At 42.3% G+C, this 25,882-nt stretch overlaps 2 protein-coding genes across 6 annotated transcripts in view; both read right to left on the minus strand.

Moving 5' to 3' along the window:
* LOC121001740 (myosin-binding protein C, fast-type-like) overlaps window positions 1-25,882 on the minus strand; it is a 607,494-nt gene that overhangs the window by 389,552 nt on the left and 192,060 nt on the right. The window lies entirely within an intron of this gene.
* Window positions 1-25,882, minus strand: part of LOC121001720 (myosin-binding protein C, fast-type-like) — a 272,071-nt gene that overhangs the window by 54,064 nt on the left and 192,125 nt on the right. For all 3 annotated transcript variants that reach the window (XM_040432923.1, XM_040432909.1, XM_040432918.1), the window contains one exon: window positions 9,763-9,902. In XM_040432923.1, coding sequence (XP_040288857.1) covers window positions 9,763-9,902 — 140 coding nt within the window. The remainder of the gene's footprint in view (window positions 1-9,762; window positions 9,903-25,882) is intronic.

Consider the following 25,882-nt stretch of genomic DNA (forward strand, 5'->3'; position numbering starts at 1 on the left):
TTGTTTGAGGAGACACATGCATATTTGTGGCCTGCTGGAGGTCATTTTGCAGGGCTCTGGCAGTGCTCCTCCTGTTCCTCCTTGCACAAAAGCGGAGGTAGCGGTCCTGCTGCTGGGTTGTTGCCCTCCTACGGCCTCCTCCACGTCACCTGATGTACTGGCCTGTCTCCTGGTAGCGCCTCCATGCTCTGGACACTACGCTGACAGACACAGCAAACCACCTTGCCACAGCTCGCATTGATGTGCCATCCTGGATAAGCTGCACTACCTGAGTCACTTGTGTAGGTTGTAGACTCCGTCTCATGCTACCATTAGAGTGAAAGCACCGCCAGCATTCAAAAGTGACCAAAACATCAGCCGGGAAGCATAGGAACTGAGAAGTGATCTGTGGTCACCACCTGCAGAACCACTCCTTTATTGGGGGTGTCTTGCTAATTGCCTATAATTTCCACCTGTTGTCTATCCCATTTGCACAACAGCATGTGAAATTGATTGTCACTCAATGTTGCTTCCTAAGTGGACAGTTTGATTTCACAGAAGTGTGACTTGGAGTTACATTGTGTTGTTTAAGTGTTCCCTTTATTTTTTTGAGCAGTGTATAATGCAGAACTACATTTTATCATTAACGTCATCTCACGTCAAAAATAACTTATTTATCTGAGGAAATAGTCGGACTCAGATGTGAATTGTATCAATTAGGTTGTCTACAATTCACCAGGTCATGATTTTAGGAATTTATGACAAATTTTATTAATTTTTTATTTTTTTATGGTTCATAATTTTTATGACCATAATTAATAATTCTTAACTGAATTATTACCCCCCGACACACCTTGGTGCACTAACTGGGGATCCAAATTGCCATTATACAGCTCTGTCATTCCAGCAAACCGTTCTTGTTATTGGGGTGCAAGTGCTGTTTGATACAGCCATTAAAGACTTGATTGTGGTGAAAAAACAATTTATAAGTGCAGGGAAAGGATAGGGAGGAATCATTCCACAGCAGTTATGTAGAACAAGGTTCAGTAGGGGAGGTTACTGACTGGGTAATAGAAACAATCCTGTTACCCCTTGCTGCACTGACTGGGGATCCAAATTGCCATTATACAGCTCTGTCATTCCAGCAAACCGTTCTTGTTATTGGGGTGCAAGTCCTGTTTGATACAGCCATTAACAGGGTTTATTACAAGGAAATATTTCTACAGTATGTCTTATTTGCCCTTGTGCAGTGCAGTTATATGTTCGGCCCTTTTTGCCGTGTATTAGTGGCAAAATAAAAATATATTTGCCACCTAGCGTTGGACTAATCTGGTGAAAAGCCTTTTGTGTAGTGTAAAAGTAGAAAAAAATTAGGGCCTAAATGCCGTTCAGCTGTGCAGAGATATATTTTACAGTCCTGTTTGCCGTGTATTAGTGGCAAAATAAAAATATATTTGCCGTCCAGCGTTGCACTTATCTGTTGAAAAGCCTTTTGTGTTGTGTAAAAAAATAAAATCTGGGCCTAATTGCCATTCAGCGGTGCAGTGATATACTCTACAGCCATGTATTTGCCATGTATTAGTGGTGAAATAAAAATACATTCGCCGTCCAGCGTTGGACTTATCTGTTGAAAAGCCTATTGTGTAGTGTAAAAATAGAAATTAATTATGGCCTAATTGCGGTTCAGCGTTGCAATGATATACTCTACAGCCCTGTTTGCCGTGTATTAGTGGTGAAATAAAATATATACGCTGTCCAGAGTTGCACTTATCTGTTGAAAAGCCTGTTGTGTTGTGTAAAAGTAGAAAAAAATTAGGGCCCAATTGCCCTTGTGCAGTGCAGTGATATACTCTAAAGCAGTGTTTCCCAACCATTGTGCCTCCAGCTGTTGCAAAACTTTGGCTGTGCGGGCATGCTGGGAGTTGTAGTTTTGCAACAGCTGGAGGCACACTGGTTGGGAAACACTGCTCTAAAGCCCAGTTTGCCGTGTATTAGTGGCGAAAAAAATATATATTCGCCGTTCATCATTGAACTTATCTGTTGAAAAGCATGTTGTGTTGTGTAAAAGTTGAAAAAAATAAGGGCCTAATTACCGTTTAGCAGTGCAGTGATATATTCTAAAGCCCTGTTTGCTGTGTATTAGTGGCAAAATAAAAATTATTTGATCTAACATTTGGTGTATTGATCTAAGAGTATGTCAGACAGAGAAGTGCCAGGCCCTGCACAGGGGAGTGGCAGAGGCCTAACTGTTTCTGGCGCAGGCACAGGTTGTAGCAGAGTAAGGGGCCGTGGAAGTAGGGGTCATTCGAGAGGCCTGAGCTCCCAGTGTCAGCTAGCGGTTGTGTCATGACAAGCAACCCAGAGGTTCTTGAATGGTTGACTCGATCTTCGACTTTGTCGCAAGACACATCAGACACCCCCATCCAAGAGTCGGTGGGTTCGTTAGACACAACCCTTAGTTGGCATGTCCCCGGAGCAACCCCTGAGCCCTCACCTGTCCTCAACCTTCCTCTGTCCTTTTCTGTTCCCTCACCGCGAGAAGTATTTATATGCCCTAGGCTCGGCTCCACTTTTCAGCGAGGAAGAGCTACTAGAGGACAGTCAGCAGCTACTGCCCAGCCAAGGTGTGGAGGAGACATCCGCCGGTTCCTCCGATAGGCGGGCAAGTAGTAATGAGGAGAGTCGTGTGGGAGCTGGTGTTGTGAGCGGTCAGAGACAGTTGAGGAGGACATCAGTGATGTGCAGACAGTACTCCATGATGATGATGTAGCTGATCGCAGTTGGGAGATAAGTAATAAAGCGGCTTCATCATCATCGGGAAAACAGGGTGGAGGCTTGCCCAAGAGCCAGCAAGTCGCTTGCGTCGGTGGGAGTCAGCAGGGTGGCGGCAGTGGGAGGTTGGGAGCCAAACGTGCCCGGGGTAGACCACCATCTTTGCGGGAGCCTACCTGCCTGGGAAGTAGCGGTGCAGGGGTTCAAGGAGGCAGCGGCGGTAGCAGTCAGTAACTGCGTAATGTTCGGGGTAAAATCACCTACTCGGCGGTGTGGCAGTTTTTTGTTAAACCGCTGGAGGAGGTGAACGTGGCCATATGTAGAATCTGTGGGCAGAGGGTGAAGCGTGGCCAGGGTGGCACTACGGTCCTGCGTCAACATATGAAGCGTCACCATAAAGTGGCCTGGGAGAACCGTGCCTCCGATGTGGTGGTCCAGCCTGCCGCAGCAACCGCTGCATCACCCAGTGGTACGCACCCGGTTTCTGGCAGTCAAGGGTCCACCACCTCAGCCGAAGGGAGCTGTCTGTACTTCTCATCATCTCCCTGTCCTGATGCTCCTGCTTCTTTTCCTCCTACTTCTCGTCACTCATTCCGTCAGCAATCGATCAACAAATCGATTGCCAAGAGAAAACAGTATGCTGGAACTCATCCAACAGCACATAAGCTGAACGTGCTCCTGTCCAAGTTGCTGGTGCTGCAATCCCTCCCTTTCCAAGTGGTGGACTCTGCACCTTTCAGAGAACTAATAGCTTGTGCCGAGCCAAGTTGGAGAGTCCCAAGCCATCATTTCTTTGCCAAAAAGTCAGTACCAGCCCTGCACAAACAATTAGAACAGAAGGTGGGCCAGTCCTTGAGCCTGTCGCTGTCTGCCAAAGTGCACGGCAGCGCCGACGTGTGGAGCTGTAACTACGGTCAGGGACAGTACATGTCCTTTACGGCCCACTGGGTGAATGTGGCTCCTGCAAAGCCATACTAGCAACTTGGCCAGGTGATGCCGCTTCCACCTCCATGTTGTCATGCCGTTAGTCCAGCGACAATGTCCGCCTCTGCCTTCTCATCTTCTACCGTGTCCTCATCCTCCACTGAAGGGACAATGCACAGTGCCCCTCCAGCATACCACATGTGCAGGGCATGACGGTGTCACGTTGTTCTGCAGTTCATTTGACTGGGCGAACGGAGTCACACATCTTTCAGCAAGAAATCGAACCCTGGCTTTCTCCGCAACAACTCAAAATTGGAACCATGGTTACCGACAATCGGAAGAACATTGTCTCGGTGCTGCATCAAGGAGGGCTGAGCCATGCACCCTGTATGGCACACGTGTTCAATATGGTTGTCAAGCGGTTTTGAAGTCTTCCACCCATCTGCAAGACATCCTAAAAATGACCAGGAAACTTTGCATGCACTTCAGCCACTCATACATCGCAAAGCACACCCTCCTCGAGTCGCAGCGGCAGAACGGCATCCCCCAACATAGGCTGATATGAGACGTTTCCACCCATTGGTATTCCACCCTCCATATTTTGGACCGACTGTACGAACAGAGAAAGGTCATAAATGATTTCATGATGCTTCAAGCGGACAGGAGTACTCCCCTGTGTAGCTTCGTGGTCAGCCAGTGTCAGCTCATGCGTGACATCTGCCGTTTGCTCAGGCTCTTTGAGGAGGCCATGTTATTTGTCAGTCGCCAGGAAGACGGGATAAACAATGTCATTCCACTGCTTCATGTCCTGGAACAGATGCTGGTAAATATTTCTGGTCAGGGTACTGGAGACATGGTGCCTAGATCTTATGACCACATGAGCCCTGTGATGGCTGAACTGGAGTAGGAGGAGGACATTGGAGCACAAGCAATTGGTTGCGAAATGGATGGTTTTTACACACAGGTGACAGGAGAGGAGGAGCAGGAGCAGCCAGAGGAGCTACAGGGCAATGAGGAAGATAAGGCAGATGACCCTGACACACCGTGGCAGTATGCAGTGGAGATGGAGGCAGGGAGTCCCTCCGAGCCACTTGCACAAATGGCCCGCTGCATGCTCACTTGCTTGGGTAGTGACAGACGAATTTTCACCATTCGGCAGAGGGATGACTTCTGGCTCTCCACCTTGTTAGACCCTTGCTACCGGTCCAAAATGGGGGCCTTTTTTACACCTGCTGAGAGGGAGGACAAATTTAACTACTATAGAGACATCCTATGTAGTCAGTTGGCTGCTGCCTATCTGCGCCATCGTCCATCCTCTCGCAGGGAGCAGTACCAGCTCCATCAGCAGCAGTCTGTGTCTAGAGTTGCTGCTGAGCAGCTTTCTTCACCCGCATAGTGAAGAAACTACTCACCAGCAGCTAGACATACAGCAAAACCTGAACCAGCAGGTGGTGGCATACTTGGAGTGCTCCCTGCCAGCCGTCATTGAAGATCCACTGGACTACTGGGCAGCCAAACTGGATTTGTGGAAAAACTGTCCTGCCCAGCCAGTAATGTGGCATCAGAGCGGGTGTTTAGTGCAGCGGGGGCCAAAGTTGCCCCAAGAAGAACTCGCCTGTCCACCAAAAATGTCAAGATGAATCAGGCGTGGATCAGCCAGGATTTCCACCCACCAATTCCTGATGCATCAGACTAGATCATCCATGGTGCCACACCAATACTTTGACAAAAGAGACCGGTTTCTTTTGGCTACCTGCCTTAGCTACTATTTTGATGCGGCCACCCGCCTTATGCCACACATCTGATGCCAAGTGCTCCTTCTTTCACCCACTATCTTTAGTGGGTACTGGTATTGCCACCCACCTTAATGATCTTGTAGAAGGCTTGCATAGTAAAGTATAAATTTTCGCAGATGACACTAAACTGTGTAAAGTAATTAACACTGAAAAGGACAGTATACTACTACAGAGGGATCTGGATAGATTGGAGGCTTGGGCAGATAAGTGGCAGATGAGGTTTAACACTGACAAGTGTAAGGTTATGCACATGGGAAGGAGTAATGCAAGTCACCCGTACATACTAAATGGTAAAACACTCGGTAACACTGACATGGAAAAGGATCTAGGAATTTTTATAAACAGTAAACTAAGCTGCAAAAACCAGTGTCAGGCAGCTGCTGCCAAGGCCAATAAGATAATGGGTTGCATCAAAAGGGGCATAGATGCCCGTGATAAGAACATAGTCCTACCACTTTACAAATCGCTAGTCAGACCACACATGGAGTACTGTGTACAGTTCTGGGCTCCTGTAAACAAGGCAGACATAGCAGAGCTGGAGAGGGTCCAGAGGAGGGCAACTAAAGTAATAACTGGAATGGGGCAACTACAGTACCCTGAAAGATTATCAAAATTAGGGTTATTCTTTTTAGAAAAAAGACGACTGAGGGGAGATCTAATTACTATGTATAAATATATCAGGGGTCAGTACAGAGATCTATCCCATCATCTATTTATTCCCAGGACTGTGACTGTGACTGTGACGAGGGGACATCCTCTGCGTCTGGAGGAAAGAAGGTTTGTACACAAACATAGAAGAGGATTCTTTACGGTAAGAGCAGTGAGACTATGGAACTCTCTGCCTGAGGAGGTGGTGATGGTGAGTACAATAAAGGAATTTAAGAGGAATTTAAGAGGGGCCTGGATGTATTTCTGGAGTGTAATAATATTACAGGCTATAGCTACTAGAGAGGGGTCGTTGATCCAGGGAGTTATTCTGATTGCCTGATTGGAGTCGGGAAGGAATTTTTTATTCCCCTAAAGTGGGGAAAATTGGCTTCTACCTCACAGGTTTTTTTTTTGCCTTCCTCTGGATCAACTTGCAGGATGACAGGCCGAACTGGATGGACAAATGTCTTTTTTCGGCCTTATGTATTATGTTAACATGTTACCTCCACACTATGTCTCCTTGCCACTCTGTGGCCTCCTGATGCTGCTGCCACCTCCATACTATGTCATCTTGCCACTCTGTGGTCTCCTCATGCTGCTGCCACCTCCACACTATGTCATCTTGCCACTCTGTGGTCTCCTGATACTGCTCCTACCTCCACTCTATGTCACCTTGCCACTCTGTGGTCTCCTCATGCTGCTGCCACCTCCACACTATGTCACCTTTCCACTCTATGGCCTTCTGATGCTGCCGTCACCTCTACACTATGTCACCTTGCCACTCTGTGGCCTCCTGTTGCTGCTGCCACCTCACCGCTATGTCACTTTGCCACTCTGTGGTCTCCTGATGCGGCTGCCACCTCCACACTCTGTCATTGTGCCACTCTGTGGCCTCCTGATGCTGCCGCCACCTCCAGACTCTGTCATTGGGCCACTATGTGGTCTCCTCATGCTTCCACCTCACCACTATGTCATAGAGCCACTCTGTGGACTTCTCATGTTGTTCCCACCCTCCTCACTTCATGACTGGGCCACTATTTAGCCTTTTTGGCTTGGCTGACATTATCATTTATTTGACCCTTCTTCTGATATGTCAGAAGGAAGGTAAAATGAGACGCACAACAGATCCTCTCTGTGTAGTAGCTGTAAGGTCTGTATGGTCCCATCAGAATTGGCTGATAATTTGGTAGCCAAAAGCAGGAGTGTGTAGAAAACAGAAGACATGCAAATATTCCGTTCACATTTCATGTCTGTTTTGGATCCATTCCTGTTTTTTTTTGGCATTAGCAATACTGGTGGATTACTGACCAAATGCTGACCGAGTCAAGGTGGATGCTCCACAGATAGGATTTGTTTTTTGTGGGTTATTGTTCTGACGGATCCGAGAATAGGCAAAATAATCAGTGACGTCAACACAAACTTACTGCTGATACCCTCTCCACTCTGTCGGGGGGCTCTACTTGTATAAGCATTTAATACAGCCATCCTCAAACTGCGGCCCTCCAGCTGTTGTAAAACTACAACTCCCACAATGCCCTGCTGTAGGCTGATACCTGTAGGCTGTTCGGGCATGCTGGGAGTTGTAGTTTTGCAACAGCTGGAAGGCCGCAGTTTGAGGATGCCTGATTTAATAGAACAGGTTCTGTTGACATCTATGTGGAATCATCTGACGACGGTGTAAAAGGAGTGCGATTCTTCTTGGCGCTAACATCGACCTGTAAGACTGAGTTCAGACTTGAGTTATTTAGTCAGTTTTGGCCCTGTGACTGCCCAAATAAGTGAAGTGTGCAGTGATTCTAAGAGCGACGCCTGTCATCTGCATGTCATACTGACTCACGGTATTATTTCACTACCAAAGCAGACTCCCTATGCGTGTTACTGCGAGGCACAGTGTTCTACACCACTATAAAGGCTCAAAAAATTCGAATTTTTGAAAAATTTGCTCATCTCTAGTGTTGTTTATAATTTTTATATTACTGGCCTATCCTCAGAATAGACCATCAACTGATGGATCGACGCACCCCTGCCAGATGTCATCACTGGTGCCACACAACCCTGTCCATTCTATCGTAGAAGGAGCTGGTAACTGCAGTGGTCCTTGTATTGAAGTAAATGGGAACAGAGCTGAAGTTACCAGACAGAGCAGTGTAGTTCAGGTGCTGACTTTTGGCACCAGAGCTAGAATGTAACTGATTACTAGTGGGGGTGCGGACTGTCCTAATGATAGGCCATCAATATCAAAATCCTGAAAAACCTCTTTAATGTATTTTGTTTCTCACTGTAATCATTTGGTTAACATACCGTATATAAATTTTTATCTATTAGTAGAGCTCAGAATGGGGACCAGTAGATCTATATGTTAGGTAGCCACACTGTTTTCCTTCTATCTTTCCCACTGAAGTGGGCAACCTGTATCTTCATAGGTATTCTTTAGTAAAAGGCTCATTATGAATCAGTTATGGATTTGTAAAATCCCATTTATATGTGCCAATTGATTGCAGCTATTAGGAATGAACCTGAGCAGAGGGGAGAGCTGCGTTCCCTACTGCAATCATCCATCACCAGACAGATTCATTGTATGTAGCCACAGATCCCTGTTTACATTGGATGATTGCTGCAGGCGAAGGATGACTTTATGTGCTGCATTAAAGATATGATCACCCTATGAGCAAGCATTTGCTCATTCATTGGGTGATCAGCGGCACATTTGCATGAGGCAATTATTAGTAATGAGCATTCACCCATGATAATTGCTTCACTCCTCAGTCCGTATAAAAGGGGCTTAAGGTTTGAGATATCAGCACTCTCTTACAATTAACATACACTCTAGCAAAGAGAAGGAAAAAGAGTTGTCATATGTGAAGAAGGCATGATTGCGGAGGAAATTAAATAGGTAACTAACGTTAGCTGCTATAACCTCAATCACAGTCATAAAAAATCCAGCAGGCTTGGATTTCTTCATGATGACGTGTTTAGGTAGCTGCAACTTGCGAGTCACAACATCACTCCATTCACTCTCATTAGCTATGATAGAAGCTGCTCTACACTGTGATCTTTCAATGCGTGACGTGGCTAAAGACAGCATGTTGCTCTAGCCTTATGGGAGCACCTTAGCATCTGAAAAAGGGGAATGCAAATAAAATTGTTGCAAGATAACTCCATGTCATGTGTGTCTATCCCTGGTGCTTCAATCAGGCTCCACAAAAAGTAGATCATGTACCACAAAATCTTGACCAATCCTGCTCTACGTAATGCAAGTGACCCTCAAAAGCAGAGGGAATCATTGTTTGTGCAATAGTTAACCTTCCTACATAATCATATATCATAGCTAACTTCTAGACCTGCCCCACTAGTACTACTAGTGAAGCTTGATTAATCTACGTTGTATTAGGGTATGGCCAGGCGGTCAGGTCTTTGCATGCAGTTTTGGAAGCCACAATCAGGAGTGGATCATAAAAGGAGGGAAAGTATAAAGAACAGATATGGCTTCTTTATTTTTTATTCACTTCTGGTTTTGGCTTCCAAAACTGCATAAAGATACCTGACTGTGTGTCTCTCCCCTTAGCTAAAAACTAGAGATTCTAATAATTTTCCTGTGCCATTACTTGTGTGACATACAGTACATGTAATAATACAATCTTACCACATTTTCCTTAAACCAAGTGACAGTTGGTGCAGGTTCTCCAGTTATTGGGACATCAAAACGTAACTTGTTTCCAGCCACAACTATTATGGTGTTCACAGGTGTTCCTCCCGAGCAGTCAAGATGGATTTTGGGTGGTTCTTGAGAAAATATGGACATTATGTTACTTGGAAGCCATAGGAACACACATCATTTAAAACTTTGTGCATGTTATTTTTTTTGATAATATGTAGATTGTGATATTTTTGATTCATCGGTGGAGTCACTGCTATTCCTAAAAAACCTGAGAGTTCTAAAAATACCTTTTTTTCAGCAATAAGTATGACTGATACTTTGTTGCAGTGTTGGATTCTTTGGGGCATTTAGAAACCTGAACTTTAATGTTCCCATGATTTGTCAATTACCACCTTTATTGGATACATTTTGGAGAGTAAATCCTTATATATAAGTTAGAACCAAATAATTATCCATCTTTAAATAAGTCAAGTGCAGCACAAGTGTGGTAATCGTCACTATTGTGTTGGATTTCAACTTCTGCTAAGATGTTAATATTCATGAACACTTAAAATAGAGCAATACTACAGCCATAATATGTTAAATGTCAACCCTATGCCTGATAGGTTTACGTTCTCTATGACCTTTGAGCTGCTCAAACAGGATCAGGGTATTCTCTATGACCTTTGAGCTGCTCAAAAAGGGTCAGGGTAGACATATAGCCCGCACAACCTGTTCAGCTGGCTAGGGCCCCAATGGTGGAACGGATACATTCTGGTCACAGGTGGTTTTCAAAAAATGATCCTTCCTTCCACTCCAACCCATCCCGGATCACACTCTCAATGGGTTTCTCAGATTATGCAGACATTGCATCATCCCTGTCAACCTCACCGAGCTTCTATGACTGCTTGAGTTTCTCTGTGACTGACCGATGATGCAGAATCTGAGCAGTGCCTGAGCAGTCTAATGGGAAATAGTATTATGTTCTCACCTGGCGAGGTGGATCTGCTAAGATGCTCTTCGGGAGGAGCAGGTCTTGTGCAGCGTGGACAAGTACCGCTGGTGCAGCAGGGCAGGAGGACAGGTGCAGAATTGCTAAAGTACTGATTCAGAAAAGTTGCAGCAGGCTTGATATTGTATACTGGGGAACCAGAATATCAGAGAGATGTAGTATAGTCGATGTACAGTAGCATACTGGAGAGGGGCTAGAGATGATGATGTAATAGAACCAAAGATGCCGCAGAGGGGCAACAAAACTGATAATGAAATGAAGCTGATGATGCAGCAGAACTGATGATATAGCAAAGCAGATTATGTTGATTGAACTAAAGATATGGCAGAGATAATGAGTTTTTTTTCTAATTGATTGATGATGCACAATCTTTGTGCCTGAGCAGTTTGCTTGGAAAGAATATTGTGTTCTCAACTGGTGAGGTGGATCTGCTAAAATCCTTATCAGGAGGGGCAGGGCTGGTGCAGCGTGAACAAGTGCCGCTGGTGCAGCAGGGTAGGAGGACATCTTCAGCATTGCTGGAGTGCTGATCCAGAAGAGCTGTAGTAGGGTTGATATTGCGTACTAAGGACCAGAATAGCAGAGAGATGTCATATAGTTGATGCAGAATACTGGAGAGGGCCTGGAGCTGATGATGTAATAGAACTGAAGATGCCGCAGAGGTACAGCAAAAAAGATGATGTAGCGGAGCTGATGATGCAGCAGAACTGATGATATGGCAAAGCAGATGATGTTGATTGAACTGAAGATGTAGCAGAGATAATTCGTTTTTTTCTAATTGACTGATGATGCAGAATCTTTGTGCCTGAACAGTCTAATTGGAAATAATATTATGTTCTCACCTGGTGAGGTGGATCTGCTAAAATCCTTATCAGGAGGAGCAGGCTTTGTGCAGCGTGGATAATTGCTGCTGGTGCAGCAGGGTAGGAGGACAGGTTCAGCATTGCTGGAGTGCTGATTCAGAAGAGTTGTAGTAGGGTTGATATCACGTACTAAAGACCAAAATAGCAGAGAGATGTAATATAGTTGATGCAGCATACTGGAAAGGGGCTGGAGCTGATGATATAACAGAACTGAAGATGCCGCAGAGGTGCAGCAAAAAGGATGATGTAGCAGTGCTGTTGATGCAGCCGAACTTATGATATAGCAAAGCAGATGATGTTGATTGAACTAAATATATGGCAGAGATAATGAGTTTTTTTTCTAATTGATTGATGATGCACAATCTATGTACCTGAGCAGTCTGCTTGGAAAGAATATTATGTTCTCACCTGGTGAGGTGGATCTGCTAAGATGCTCGTCAGGAGGAATAGGGCTTGTGCAGCGTGAATAAGTGCCATCTTCATCATTGCTGGAGTCCTGATCCAGAAGAGTTGTAGTAGAGTTGACATTGCATACTAGGGACCAGAATAGCAGAGAGATGTATTACAGTTGATGCAGCATACTGGAGAGTGGCTGGAACTTATGATGTAATAGAACTGAAGATGCCGCTGAGGTCCAGCAAAAAGGATGATGTAGCGGAGCTGATGATGCAGCAGAACTGATGATCTAGTAAAGCAGATGATGTTGATTGAACTGAAGATGTAGCAGAGTTAATGAGTTTTTTTTTCTGATTGATTGATGATGCACAATCTTTGTGCCTGAGCAGTCTAACTAGAAAACATATTATGTTCTCACCTGGTGAGGTGGATCTGCTAAGATGCTTGTCAGGGGGAGTAGGGCTTGTGCAGCATGGATAAGTGTCGCTGGTGCAGTAGGGCAGGAGAACAGGTTCATCATTGCTGGAGTGTTGATCCAGAAGACTTGTAGTAGGGTTGATATTGCATACTAAAGACCAGAATAGCAGTGAGATGTAGCATAGTTGATGCACTCTACTGGAGAGGGGCTGTAGCTGATGTAGCAAAGCTGAAGATACCACAGAGGTGCGGTAAAAATGGTGATGAAGTGGAGCTGATGATGATGCAGCAGAACTGATGGTATAGCAAAGTAGATGATGCTGAAGATGTATATAGCTAAGGATATAGCTAATGATAGCTAAAGATGTATATCAGATGCAGCTGAAGAACTGAAACATGAATAGTCAGACAACATCCTACCATATGAATTGGATTTAAACAAGAAACACTCTGAGAAGGGAAGCAAGAACATAATGCTGGATCCAGTAAAGGTAAGAAACATTAACCCCTTCTTTGTGCCCCTCCTAGAAGAGTCTGGAAAAGAAGAGAGAGGATACTTGATCTGGAAATTCTTAAGAAGAATAGGAGCATTAATTCCTTTTTAGGAACTCGGCCTCTCTCTTTTGATCCATAATATTTCCAGTCAATCAAGTAAAACTGCCTCTTACAAAACTTCTTGCAGTCCTTGATTTGTTGATTTCATATTCAGCGCTGGAATCCTAGATCCAGATAGGTGATGCCTTGACATCACTGCAGAATTTGTGGAGGACCAGAGTGCAGAAGTAAGAGACGTGGACTCTATTAGGAATCTTGAGAATAAAAGCACTGATAACTCTTGGAGAAAGTTTTTTTTGCAGGTGTGTTTAAGGTGGATAATTTTAGTAGACAACCCAATTTACTGAAGAGATGTTAAGATTAAGAGGACTGTTTATCAACACTTTTCTTAGCCTTGGCTGCATACCAAATTTTTTGAACCTCAGTCCAAGTGTCCTGGTAAATTTTCTCTATGGTTGGAAACTGATGATTATATGAAAACACAGAATATAACAGGTATACAGATATCATAGACAGGACCCCAAGGTAATAGTTGGCACAAATGGGCAAATAAAGGTTGATTATCTTGTGTTGTTGTGCCGAGGGTACAACAATCTGTAACACAGTTTACGAGACGTTTCAGCTGCTGCACACTATTTGTCGGTGTCCATGAGATCTGGAATTACCAATGGTAGGTAGGGAAGCAACAGGACTTGTAGAAGTGCTGCAATAAACTCCCCAGATAATTTCTTGAAGGTGAAGAATGCGTTTTGGGATCAGTCAGTTCCCTTTGTCAAGTGTGTTTGAATGGTTTATTAATGCCTGGATGAAGTAGAACCAGAACAGAATAAAACTGAGTTTTGAGAAGATTAAAGGCTTGTACCAAAGAATCTGACAAATAGTGAATATTTTCCTCTTTACAGTTGAGAGCTGTTACGGTGCATTCACACATTGCAGATTTTGTTGCAAATGAAAATCAATTCTATTTACTTCAGTGGGGGCAGCAAGACCCATTCAGGTGAATGCAACTGATTTTCAGTTGCAGATTTTCAAGTCAACAGTGTGTGAAGGTACTCCTAATGGTGCAACTATTTGAAATTATTTCTTAATGTGCTTCTGGTAGTAATTAGCAAGGCCAAGAAAACACTGGAGAGCCTTAAAACCAACAGGTTGTGGCCAGTTCAGGATTGCTAAGACCTTTTTAGGATTCCCACTGGTAATTCTTCTTGTTGCACCCTAAAAATGGCAACTCCTGTCATTTAAATAGGAATTTCTGCAATGTATATGTATGTATGTATTGTATACACATGAAGGTGGTGACTGTCCAAATCATGACAACAGGTCAGGATATAATCCAGATACTTGACTATTCAAATACTTGAGCACATACCAATTCAGTATGTCCAGGAAGATTTCATTTCTAAAATGTTGGAATATGGCATACACGAAAAGGCATGACCAGATAGTTGTAGTGGTCATCCCGAATGTAGACTGCAGTCTTCAGTTGATCCCCTTCCTTAATCACATTGTAGGCCCTGCAAATCTTCAATTTAGAGAATAATTTTTTGTCCTTAATCCAGTCAAAGAGTTCAGAGATGAGTAGTGCATAATGCTTTTTTATCTTCTTTAGACCCTGGAAGTTGATGCACAGTCTTTCTTCATAAAGAAAAACCCTGTTCCAGCAAGAGAAGTATGTTTGTAAATTAAGCCTTGCCAGCAAAGACAAGAGATACACACTTCCTCTAGGTATTTTTATACTCAGAAGAAGATTTGAACAATGGAATAGGCAATGAGAAAGTAAAGTCTCAGCCTTTAATTTTAAAAATATATATGCAAAGTCCTGATTATATAAAGGAATAGTGTAAAATGGAGATAGAATTGAGAGACAAGGTGTTAGGGTTTTAATACAATATTGAAAACATGATGGACCTCATCTGCTTAATTGTCCAATCAGTTACTGGCGAGTGCAGTTTAATCCACAGCTGTCCAAGAGCAATGAAGTGCCAGAAAGAGAAATAACCAAAAAAGAAATGTCCTCAAAGTCAAAAACTGCCTCCACTTGAAATAGCACCTTTTCAATGCAATGTCAAATAAAGGTTTGTGAGTTTTTAGAGAGCTTTGCAGAAGTAAGTCTTAATAGTGTCTGAAGAGGCAGCAATGGAATGTTCAGCCTATTGGTGACAAACAACAGACCCTTTCTGAGGAAGGCAAGGTAGTATGCCCGAGTTGTATAGGTTCTACAGGCCTCTCACTAAGTGGAGACTTGAGTGAAGTGTGAACCCACTGTAACTGGTGATCTTGATCTTTCTTTTTAAAGCTATCTCTAAAATCTACTCTTGTTCTAAGAGAGACCAGTTTATAGGAAGGTCTGTTCTCAGAAGCTTTTCCTTAAAACAGCTCAGCATACAAAGTTGACAGCAGAGCTTTGTTACTCCATGAAAGCTCAGATGCAATTGGGTAAAACTGAATGGTGCATTTTGCCATGGTGTTGGACCATTGTGTTAAATGAAGGAGGGTGTTCGCCACCAAGCTTTTCAAATGACATGATTATCCCATTCCCACAAGTTGCTGCCAAGGCCAACAAGGAAAGAAGCTATGAATGCTAAACTAGCTCAATCAGATTGAAAAGCCTCTGCAAGCCTTAGAATTCCAGTTGAACTGGGCAGGTTTTAGTAGGTAAGGAGAGCATCCCCAAGTGACGAAGGAGCTGAGATTGGATTATGTGGTAAGGGAATGAATGATGGTCAGAAACAGCTTTCGGGTTCCTGGGCATCCATATAGCCTGGTCTACTTCTCATTGACTTGAGGCAAATTTGGACACTAATTCAGCCAACTAGTTGAGGTCAGGTGGCATAGAAGCTCCTGCAACTTCTTTAGGATCCATGTCTTGGCTATTCTGTTATTTACTCACCTGGAGAGGTGGATCTGCTAACCTGCTTGTCAGGAAGAACAGGTATTGGGAAGAATGGACAGATGGCACTGGTGTAGCAGGGCAGGAAAGCTGATTCAGAAGAGTTGTAGTAAAGTTATTATATTGGACTAGGGGCTAGAATAGCAAAGAGATGTAGCAGAGTTGATGCATCTTATAGGAAACCAGAATTGATGAGTGGTGTAGCGTAGCTAGTAAAGTAGCAGAACTAAAGATATCACAGAGCTGATAATGCAGCAGAGTTAATGATGTAATAAAATTGATGATGTGGTGGTGCTGATGATGAAGTAGAACTAAAGATGTACCAGAAGTGACAATGTAGCAATGATGGTGATGTAGCAAAACTGATGATATAGCAGAGATGGTTATGTGGCAAAACTGATGATGTAGCAGAAGTGAAGATGTACAGAGCTGGTACGTGCTGCATATAGGAAACTGCTGGGGACCTGGGACACTAAAAACATCCTCAATAATCAGGTGTCATCCCACCCCATGCTGGGTTGAATAACTCATTGAGATAATGTTATCGTTGTGCGCCAGGTGCCATGGCAGCCTTATGCATAGAAGAAGAAACAGTGGAAGGCCAAAAAGAGGAAAAGGGCAGTGTGTTGCACTGGAATTTGGAAAGGTGAGTAAAATAGATTATTTCAGCCTTTAGTACATATAGTTTACTACTATAACCTGCACCACCAGGAATGTTATCATTAACCTTCTCCCTACCCAAGACCATCCATTCACTCCCCAACACTTCCATGAATGCTATATCGTATCATATAGTACATGACAATCTCTTTCTAACAAAGCTACAACTCATCATGTAGCTAACATGGATCCAGAGATCTCCACATTCATTGTTCTAACTGTTCTGCTAGATTTGTTTCAGACTGGCAGCTCAGGGAACCTGTCCTTTTTGCTGAAGCTCTTTCCCTGTAACTGCTACATCTTCTAACGGAACATATGACTGATGACAACTGAAGATTTAAACTGAGTGACCGCTTCAGTGAGGTGGGCAAAAAAATTATAAACAGCAGGTTTATTGGCTATACTATTATGTGAATAGAAAAGTGCTCAGATCCAGCTGCTGGTAGAAAATGTTTTACGTTGCACAACCCCTTTAAAGAGGGTCAGACACAGCTCTTGATGTGTGTTTTAGTAAATAGTTGTATTTCGCTTTAAATGACCATATGTTGTGCCATTAGACGTTTATGAATGAATTGCCAAGTGGGTGTTACCAGTTGGGGGGTGTCTCTGCACCATCTGACACTGGCAGCACTGACTGAACAGTCAGATGGTGCAGGGTCATAACCTCAAATCGTAACACTCAGGTTGCATTCATAAAAATCAAAGCACAATTATAAGAGTTATAAGAAGAAATTGTTTAATGTGGAATACAAGTATTTTTCTAAAACAGACATTTCAGCAGTGGTGAAAGGTCTTCTTTAAATTCAAATTAAACTATGAAATATTGTATAGCAAATAAAGATAAATCAGTATATTAGTACTGGTCTTACCCTCCAGTGGAACATATTCGTTTCTGACCTCTGAGAAAAATATAAAAATTTATATATTTGTGCTATGGGTGGATCCGCTAAGCCTCTTGTCCAGAAGAGCAAGTCTTTTGCTGCATTGACACTGGAGGTGCAGTGCAGGAAAACAGGTGCAACAGAGCTGGAGAGTCAATGCAGAAGAGTTGTAGCAGGGTTTATATAGTGTACTAGGGAATAGAATAGCAGAGAGATGTAGCAGGGTTGATGCAGCATACTGGAAACTGGAATAGTTCAGTCAATAATTTAGCAGTGCTGATGAGGTAACAAAACTGAAGATGCTTTAGAGTTGAAGATGTAGCGGTGCTTGTGATGTAGAAAAACTGATGTTGAAGTGGAGCTGATGATATAGAAGAACTGAAGCTGTAACAGAGCTGATGTTATAGCAAAAATGAGGATGTAGAGGAGTTGCAGATGTAGCAGGATTTGACGTTGTTGCCGAGCTGATGATGATGGCAGAACTGAAGATGTAGTACAGCTGATAATTGCTGCATATTTGAAGAAGCTGAAGAACTGGAATGCCACAACACAACCTGAGTGGTCAGATGGCATCCCACCCCTGAGCCAGGTTTAAATAACCAAAAAAGATGACATCATCACTGCACACTGAGTTGCTATGGAAACTTGACACACAGGAGAAGAGTGAGGCAGGCTGACTAGGGGATCGAGGCAGCTCAAGGTGCTGTATCCAGGACAGGTCAGTAACGAAGATTCTTGCATTCCGTCAGTACATGTACCATAGACCAGTTTCTCAACCTTTCCAAGCTAAGTACACCCAAATGATAAGAAGTTCTAATTGAGTACCCACAAGGAAAGGTAACAAAGTAACTTAAAAGGGTATTCCAGTTTTAATTTTTTTTTATGTATTTGTTTATATAATAGGAAATCATACACTTTTCAAATATACATATATTTAAAATTTTGCTTCCATACTAGAGATGAGCAAATCTGTTTCAGGTCCAACAAATTGCTTACTTTGTTCAGAAAGACAGAGAAAAAGAATTTTGGATTGCAAACTCTCACTTTTAATCCACCGCCAGCTATAGGGGTTATTAAGACCAGCGTTTAAAACACAGGTCTTAATAAATGAACCCATATGTATGTACAGTTGCAAGAAAAAGTATGTGAACCCTTTGGAATGATATGGATTTCTGCACAAATTGGTCATAAAATGTGATCTGAGTTTCATCTACGTCACAAAAATAGACAATCACAGTCTGCTTAAACTAATAACACACAAAGAATTAAATGTTACCATATTTTTTTTAACACACCTTGTAAACATTCACAGTGCAGGTGGAAAAGGTATGTGAACCCTTGGATTTAATAACTGGTTGAACCTCCTTTGGCAGCAATAACTTCAACCAAACGTTTCCTGTAGTTGCAGATCAGACGTGCACAACAGGTCAGGAGTAATTCTTGACCATTCCTCTTTACAGAACTGTTTCAGTTTAGCAATATTCTTGGGATGTCTGGTGTGAATCGTTTTCTTGAGGTCATGCCACAGCATCTCAATCTGGTTGAGGTCAGGACTCTGACTGGGCCACTCCAGAAGGCGTATTTTCCTCTGTTTAAGCCATTCTGTTGTTGATTTACTTCTATGCTTTGGGTCGTTGTCCTGGTGCAACACCCATCCTCTGTTGAGCTTCAGCTGGTGGACAGATGGCCTTAAGTTCTCCTGCAAAATTTGTTGATAAACTTGGGAATACATTTTTCCTTCGATGATAGCAATCCGTCCAGGCCCTGACGCAGCAAAGCAGGCCCAAACTATGATGCCCCCACTTCATAGTTGGGATGAGGTTTTGAAGTTGGTGTGCTGTGCCTCTTTTTCTCCACACATAGTGTTGTGTGTTTCTTCCAAACAACTCAACTTTGGTTTCATCTGTCCACAGAATATTTTGCCAGTACTGCTGTGAAACATCCAGGTGCTCTTGTGCAAACTGTAAACGTGAAGCAATGTTTTTTTTGGACAGCAGTGGTTTCCTCTGTTGTATCCTCCCATGAAATCCATTCTTGTTTAGTGTTTTACGTATTGTAGATTCGCTAACAGGGATGTTAGCATATGCCAGAGACTTTTGTAAGTCTTTAGCTGACACTCTAGAATTCTTCTTCCCCTCATTAAGCAGTCTGCGCTGTGCTCTTGCAGTCATCTTTACAGGACGGCCACTCCTAGGGAGAGAAGCAGCAGTGCTGAACTTTCTCCATTTATAGACAATTTGTCTTACCATGGACTGATGAACAGCAAGGCTTTTGGAGATACTTTTATAACCCTTTCCAGCTTTATGCATGTCAACAATTCTTAATCGTAGGTCTTCTGAGAGTTCTTTTGTGCGAGGCATCATTCACATCAGGCAATGCTTCTTGTGAAAAGCAAACCCAGAACTAGTGTGTTTTTTTATAGGGCAGGGCAGCTGTAACCAGCACCTCCAATCTAATTTCAATGATTGGACTCCAGTTGGCTGACACCTCATTCCAATTAGCTCTTGGAGATGTCATTTGTACAGAAATCCATATCATTCCAAAGGGTTCACATATTTTTCTTGCAACTGTATGTGTGTGCGTGTGTGTGAAAGGGTGTTCTCTTTTATTCTAGTTGTATTTTACATTTGGTCCTAGGACCATAGATTGCCTACTCTTGACGTGCACCTGTTTTTTTGTGGTTGTTGGTGTGGTTTATTTGAAGTAAAAATTAACTTTTATTTAATTAAATTTAATAAATATTTGCAACTAGTAGCTGACCAGCTTAAATTCTAAATTTTAAAACTATCAGCAGTGGGCCTGAGGGTGCTACGTGGGGTATAGAAATGTACTGACGGCCGTTTGGCAATGACAACTGTAGCTATTTCCAGCTGGCTAATTTGCCTCATTGTATGCTGAAATAAATACTTGTGTCCGCTGTTTTGCAACAGTTGTTGTACATTGTCAGCAGGCTGTTCAGTGTTAGTGCTGATATGCACTGTATCAGGACGTCAGTAGTACTGCAAGTGCTGTTAAAGCTGCCTGCTGCCTCTCCTGTTAATGAACGACGTACGATGGCATTCAGTTTGCAGCATAGTCTCTTAGTAGGCAATCTATGGTCCTAGGACCAAATGTAAAATACAATTATAAATGCCTCTACGTGCACCGGGTATACACCATTGTAAAATTGAATTCTCTTTTTTTCTAGACTCATGTTTATTTGTTGAGGTTTTTAAAAAAAATATATACAGTACAGACCAAAAGTTTGGACACACCTTCTCATTCAATAAGTTTTCTTTATTTTCATGACTATGAAGGCATCAAAACTATGAATTAACACATGTGGAATTATATACATAACAAACAAGTGTGAAACAACTGAAAATATGTCATATTCTAGGTTCTTCAAAGTAGCCACCTTTTGCTTTGATTACTGCTTTGCCCACTCTTGGCATTCTCTTGATGAGCTTCAAGAGGTAGTCCCCTGAAATGGTCTTCCAACAGTCTTGAAGGAGTTCCCAGAGATGCTTAGCACTTGTTGGCCCTTTTGCCTTCACTCTGCGGTCCAGCTCACCCCAAACCATCTCGATTGGTTTCAGGTCCGGTGACTGTGGAGGCCAGGTCATCTGGCGCAGCACCCCATCACTCTCCTTCATGGTCAAATAGCCCTTACTTTCAAAGTTTTCCCAATTTTTCGGCTGACTGACTGACCTTCATTTCTTAAAGTAATGATGGCCACTCGTTTTTCTTTACTTAGCTGCTTTTTTCTTGCCATAATACAAATTATTCAGTCTATTCAGTAGGACTATCAGCTGTGTATCCACCTGACTTCTCCTCAACGCCACTGATGGTCCCAACCCCATTTATAAGGCAAGAAATCCCACTTATTAATCTTGACAGGGCATACCTGTGAAGTGAAAACCATTTCAGGGGACTACCTCTTGAAGCTCATCAAGAGAATGCCAAGAGTGTGCAAAGCAGTAATCAAAGCAAAAGGTGGCTACTTTGAAGAACCTAGAATATGACATATTTTCAGTTGTTTCACACTTGTTTGTTATGTATATAATTCCACATGTGTTAATTCATAGTTTTGATGCCTTCATAGTCATGAAAATAAAGAAAACTTATTGAATGAGAAGGTGTGTCCAAACTTTTGGTCTGTACTGTATATATATATATATATATATATATATATATATATCTTAACAGATTAGAGAGTGTTATATAATAATTTTTAAACCTTTTTAGACTCATTTTTAGACTACTTGGAACATATTTAATTAATGCAGAAATGATTCAGGTCTGAATTTAACTTTTAAAAAAGTTTGATAAATCAGACCTGAAACAAATTTGTATAGATACATGTCCAGTACAATCTGCTTCCAAAGACCCCCCCCCCCCCCCCCCATCAGTGTTCCCTCTAAGCTGTGCACTATGGAAAGTAGAGTGTTAAAACAATATACTAGCAAGCATTAATGAGCCCAATGACAGCTTTACTTGCTGCACAGTTTGAAATTTTAAACTTTTCAATTCAAGAGAACACAATTTAGAAGTAACAGTGCCCCCCAACATGATTTGTGTAAGCATTAAAGCCATCTGCCTCAGCGTACAAGCCTTCTCAAGGTAACCTGCTTCTCCAGCCCCACTTTTCCACCCTCCAAATCATCAATAAAGATTATGGTGCAGCTTATAACTCTTCTCATACCCAACCCCTTGACCCCTAAACCCACATCTTCAATGTGGATTATGGAGCAGCTCATTAACAACCAACATGCCAACACCCTACCTCCTAAATAGCGGGTATATGTTGCCCCTTTTGAGCCTCTCACCTCAACATCTCTATTAACTATAATGGTGCAACTCTCCCTTTGACTGCTCGCCCCACTGTATCTTTCATACGTCATAGCCTTACGGATTAAAGCTACCATGGGCCCTAGACTGTATGAAGATTGTATGGCCCCCACTAGTTTAAAGTTTTTTTTAAAGTTTTGATGCTGGAAAAACAAGCTTATTACATAGGTACAGAATCAGACTCAAGCTTACTACATACATGGTGCCAGAACCATGTTTACTACATAGATATGGAACCGGAATGAAGCCTATTACATAGGTACAGAACCAGACTCAAGTTTATTACATAGATACTGTACCACAGCCAAGATTACTGAATAGATTTGGAACCAGAATCAAACTTACGTACTGAACCAAAACCAATCTTACCACATAGGTACAGTACCAGAACCAAGCTTACTGAATAGATATGGGACAAGGAATATGCCTCTCAATTTTGCAAAATACCTTTGTCAGTAAAAACATATCCATCAAAAACAGCATATACTCTATATGCCTCGATACAACTGACATCATGCTGCGATAGATTCAATAAATATGCCCCAAACATCAGACTATGTTTTTACACACATATACACTTCTACTTACATGCAGACACAGTGATATACTTTTAAATACATATAAAGTGACAAATCTCAATAACAGATTTTACACCCATAGTCACACATTTGCATATTCATACACACACATATTGACATGCTTTTACTCATACATAAAACACACAGGCGGGATTTACTCATACATACACACACAGATGCACTTTTACTGACACATACACTGCTGTCCTTTTACTCATACATATACAGATACACAGAGATACTGTAGGTCTTATATTCATACCTGTACTGGGCACATGTACAGTTGAAACCAGAAGTTTACATACACTATATAAAAAGACACATACAGTCAGGTCCATAAATATTGGGACATCGACACGATTCTAAGATTTTTGGCTCTATACACTAGCACAATGGATTTGAAATGAAACGAACAAGATGTGCTTTAACTGCAGGCTGTCAGCTTTAATTCAAGGGTATTTACATCCAAATCAGGTGAATGGTGTAAGAATTAGTTTGCATATGTGCCTCCCACTTGTTAAGCGACCAAAAGTAATGGGACAGAATAATAATCATAAATCAAACTTTCACTTTTTAATACTTGGTTGCAAATCCTTTGCAGTAAATTACAGCCTGAAGTCTGGAATGCATAGACATCACCAGACGCTGGGTTTCATCCCTGGTGATGCTCTGCCAGGCCTCTACTGCAACTGTCTTCAGTTCCTGCTTGTTCTTGGGGCATTTTCTGTTCAGTTTTGTCCTCAGCAAGTGAAATGCATGCTCAATCGGATTCAGGTCAGGTGATTGACTTGGCCATTGCATAACATTCCACTTCTTTCCCTTAAAAAACTCTTTGGTTGCTTCTGCAGTATGCTTTGGGTCATTGTCCATCTGCACTGTGAAGCGCCGTCCAATGAGTTCTGAAGCATTTGGCTGAATATGAGCAGATAATATTGCCCGAAACACTTCAGAATTCATCCTGCTGCTTTTGTGAGCAGTAACATCATCAATAAATACAAGAGAACCAGTTCCATTGGCAGCCATACATGCCCATGCCATGACACTACCACCACCATGATTCACTGATGAGGTGGTATGCTTAGGATCATGAGCAGTTCCTTTCCTTCTCCATACTCTTCTCTTCCCATCACTATGGTACAAGTTGATCATGGTCTCATCTGTCCATAGGATGTTGTTCCAGAACTGTGAAGGCTTTTTTAGATGTCGGTTGGCAAACTCAAATCTGGCCTTCCTGTTTTTAAGACTCACCAATGGCTTACATCTTGTGGTGAACCCTCTGTATTCACTCTGGTGAAGTCTTCTCTTGATTGTTGACTTTGATACACATACACCTACCTCCTGGAGAGTGTTCTTGATCTGGCCAACTGTTGTGAAAGGTGTTTTCTTCACCAGAGAAAGAATTCTTCGGTCATCCACCACAGTTGTTTTCCGTGGTCTTCCGGGTCTTTTGGTGTTGCTGAGCTCACCGGTGCATTCCTTCTTTTTAAGAATGTTCCAAACAGTTGTTTTGGCCACGCCTAATGTTTTTGCTATCTCTCTGATGGGTTTGTTTTGTTTTTTCAGCCTAATGATAGCTTGCTTTACTGATAGTGACAGCTCTTTGGATCTCATCTTGAGAGTTGACAGCAACAGATTCCAACTGCAAATAGCACACTTGAAATTAACTCTGGACCTTTTATCTGCTTATTGTATTTGGGATAATTTGGGAATAACACACACCTGGCCATGGAACAGCTGAGAAGCCAATTGTCCCATTACTTTTGTTCAACTTAACAAATGGGAGGCACATATGAAAACTGGTGTAATTCCTACACATTCACCTGATTTGGATGTAAATACCCTCAAATTAAAGCTGACAGTCTGCAGTTAAAGCGCATCTTGTTCGTTTAATTTCAAATCCATTGTGGTGGTGTATAGAGCCAAAAATGTTAGAATTGTGTCGATGTCCCAATATTTATGGACCTGACTGTACAGTATGAATGTTTTTCTCAATATCTGACATGAAATCAGAATAAACCTTTCCTGTTTTTGGTCAATTAGGATTACCATAATTATTATTATTTGCCAAATGCCAGAAAAATGAGAGAGAGAATGTTTTAAGGCATTTTTATTACTTTCTGCAATGTCAAAAGTTTACATACACTAAGATTACTATGCCTTTAAACAATTCTGCACGGCCCACATGATGATGTCATGTGTTTGGAAGCTTCTGTTAAGTTTGTTGGCAACATCTGAGTTAATTAGAGACACACTTGTGGATTTATTTAAATGCACACCTGAAACAAACTTCTTCTTTGTGAAGCATCATGAGAAAGTCTAAAGAAATCAGCCAAGATATAAGGAAGAGAATTGTGGACTTGCACAAGTCTGGCTCAACCTTGGGTGCAATTTCAAGATACCTAAAGGTGCCTCGTTCATCTGTACAAACAATTATATGCAAGAACAAACAAGATGGGAATGTCCAGCCATCATACCGCTCAGGAAGGAGACGGGTTCTGTGTCACAGAGATGAACGTGCTTTGGTCCGACATGTGCATATCAACCGAAGAACAAAAGCAAAACACCTTAAGAAGATGATGGCGGAAGCTGGTAAGATTGTGTCAATATCCTCAGTGAAACAAGTACTGTATCAACATCAGCTGAAAGGCCACTCTGCCAGGAAGAAGCCTAACTCCAAAAAAAACATATAAAAGCCAGAGTAAAGTTTGCAAATGCAAACAGGAACAAAGACCTAAATTTTTTAGACATGTCCTGTTGTCTGATAAAATTAAATTGAACTTTTTGGCCATAATGACCATCGTTACGTTTGTAGGAAAAAGAAAGAAGCTTGGAAGCCTAAGAACACCATCCCAACTGTGAAACACGGGGGTGGCAGCATCATGTTGTGGGGTTGTTTTGCTGCAGGAGGGACTGGTGCACTTCACAAAATAGATGGCATCATGAAGAAAGAAGATTATGTGGAAATACTGAAGCAACATCTCAAGACATCAGCCAGGAAGTTAAAGCTTGGGTGGAAATGGATCTTCCAAATACACAATGACCCG

This window comes from Bufo bufo, chromosome 1, assembly GCF_905171765.1.
Source record: "Bufo bufo chromosome 1, aBufBuf1.1, whole genome shotgun sequence".
In the NCBI taxonomy this organism is placed as follows: domain Eukaryota; kingdom Metazoa; phylum Chordata; class Amphibia; order Anura; family Bufonidae; genus Bufo; species Bufo bufo.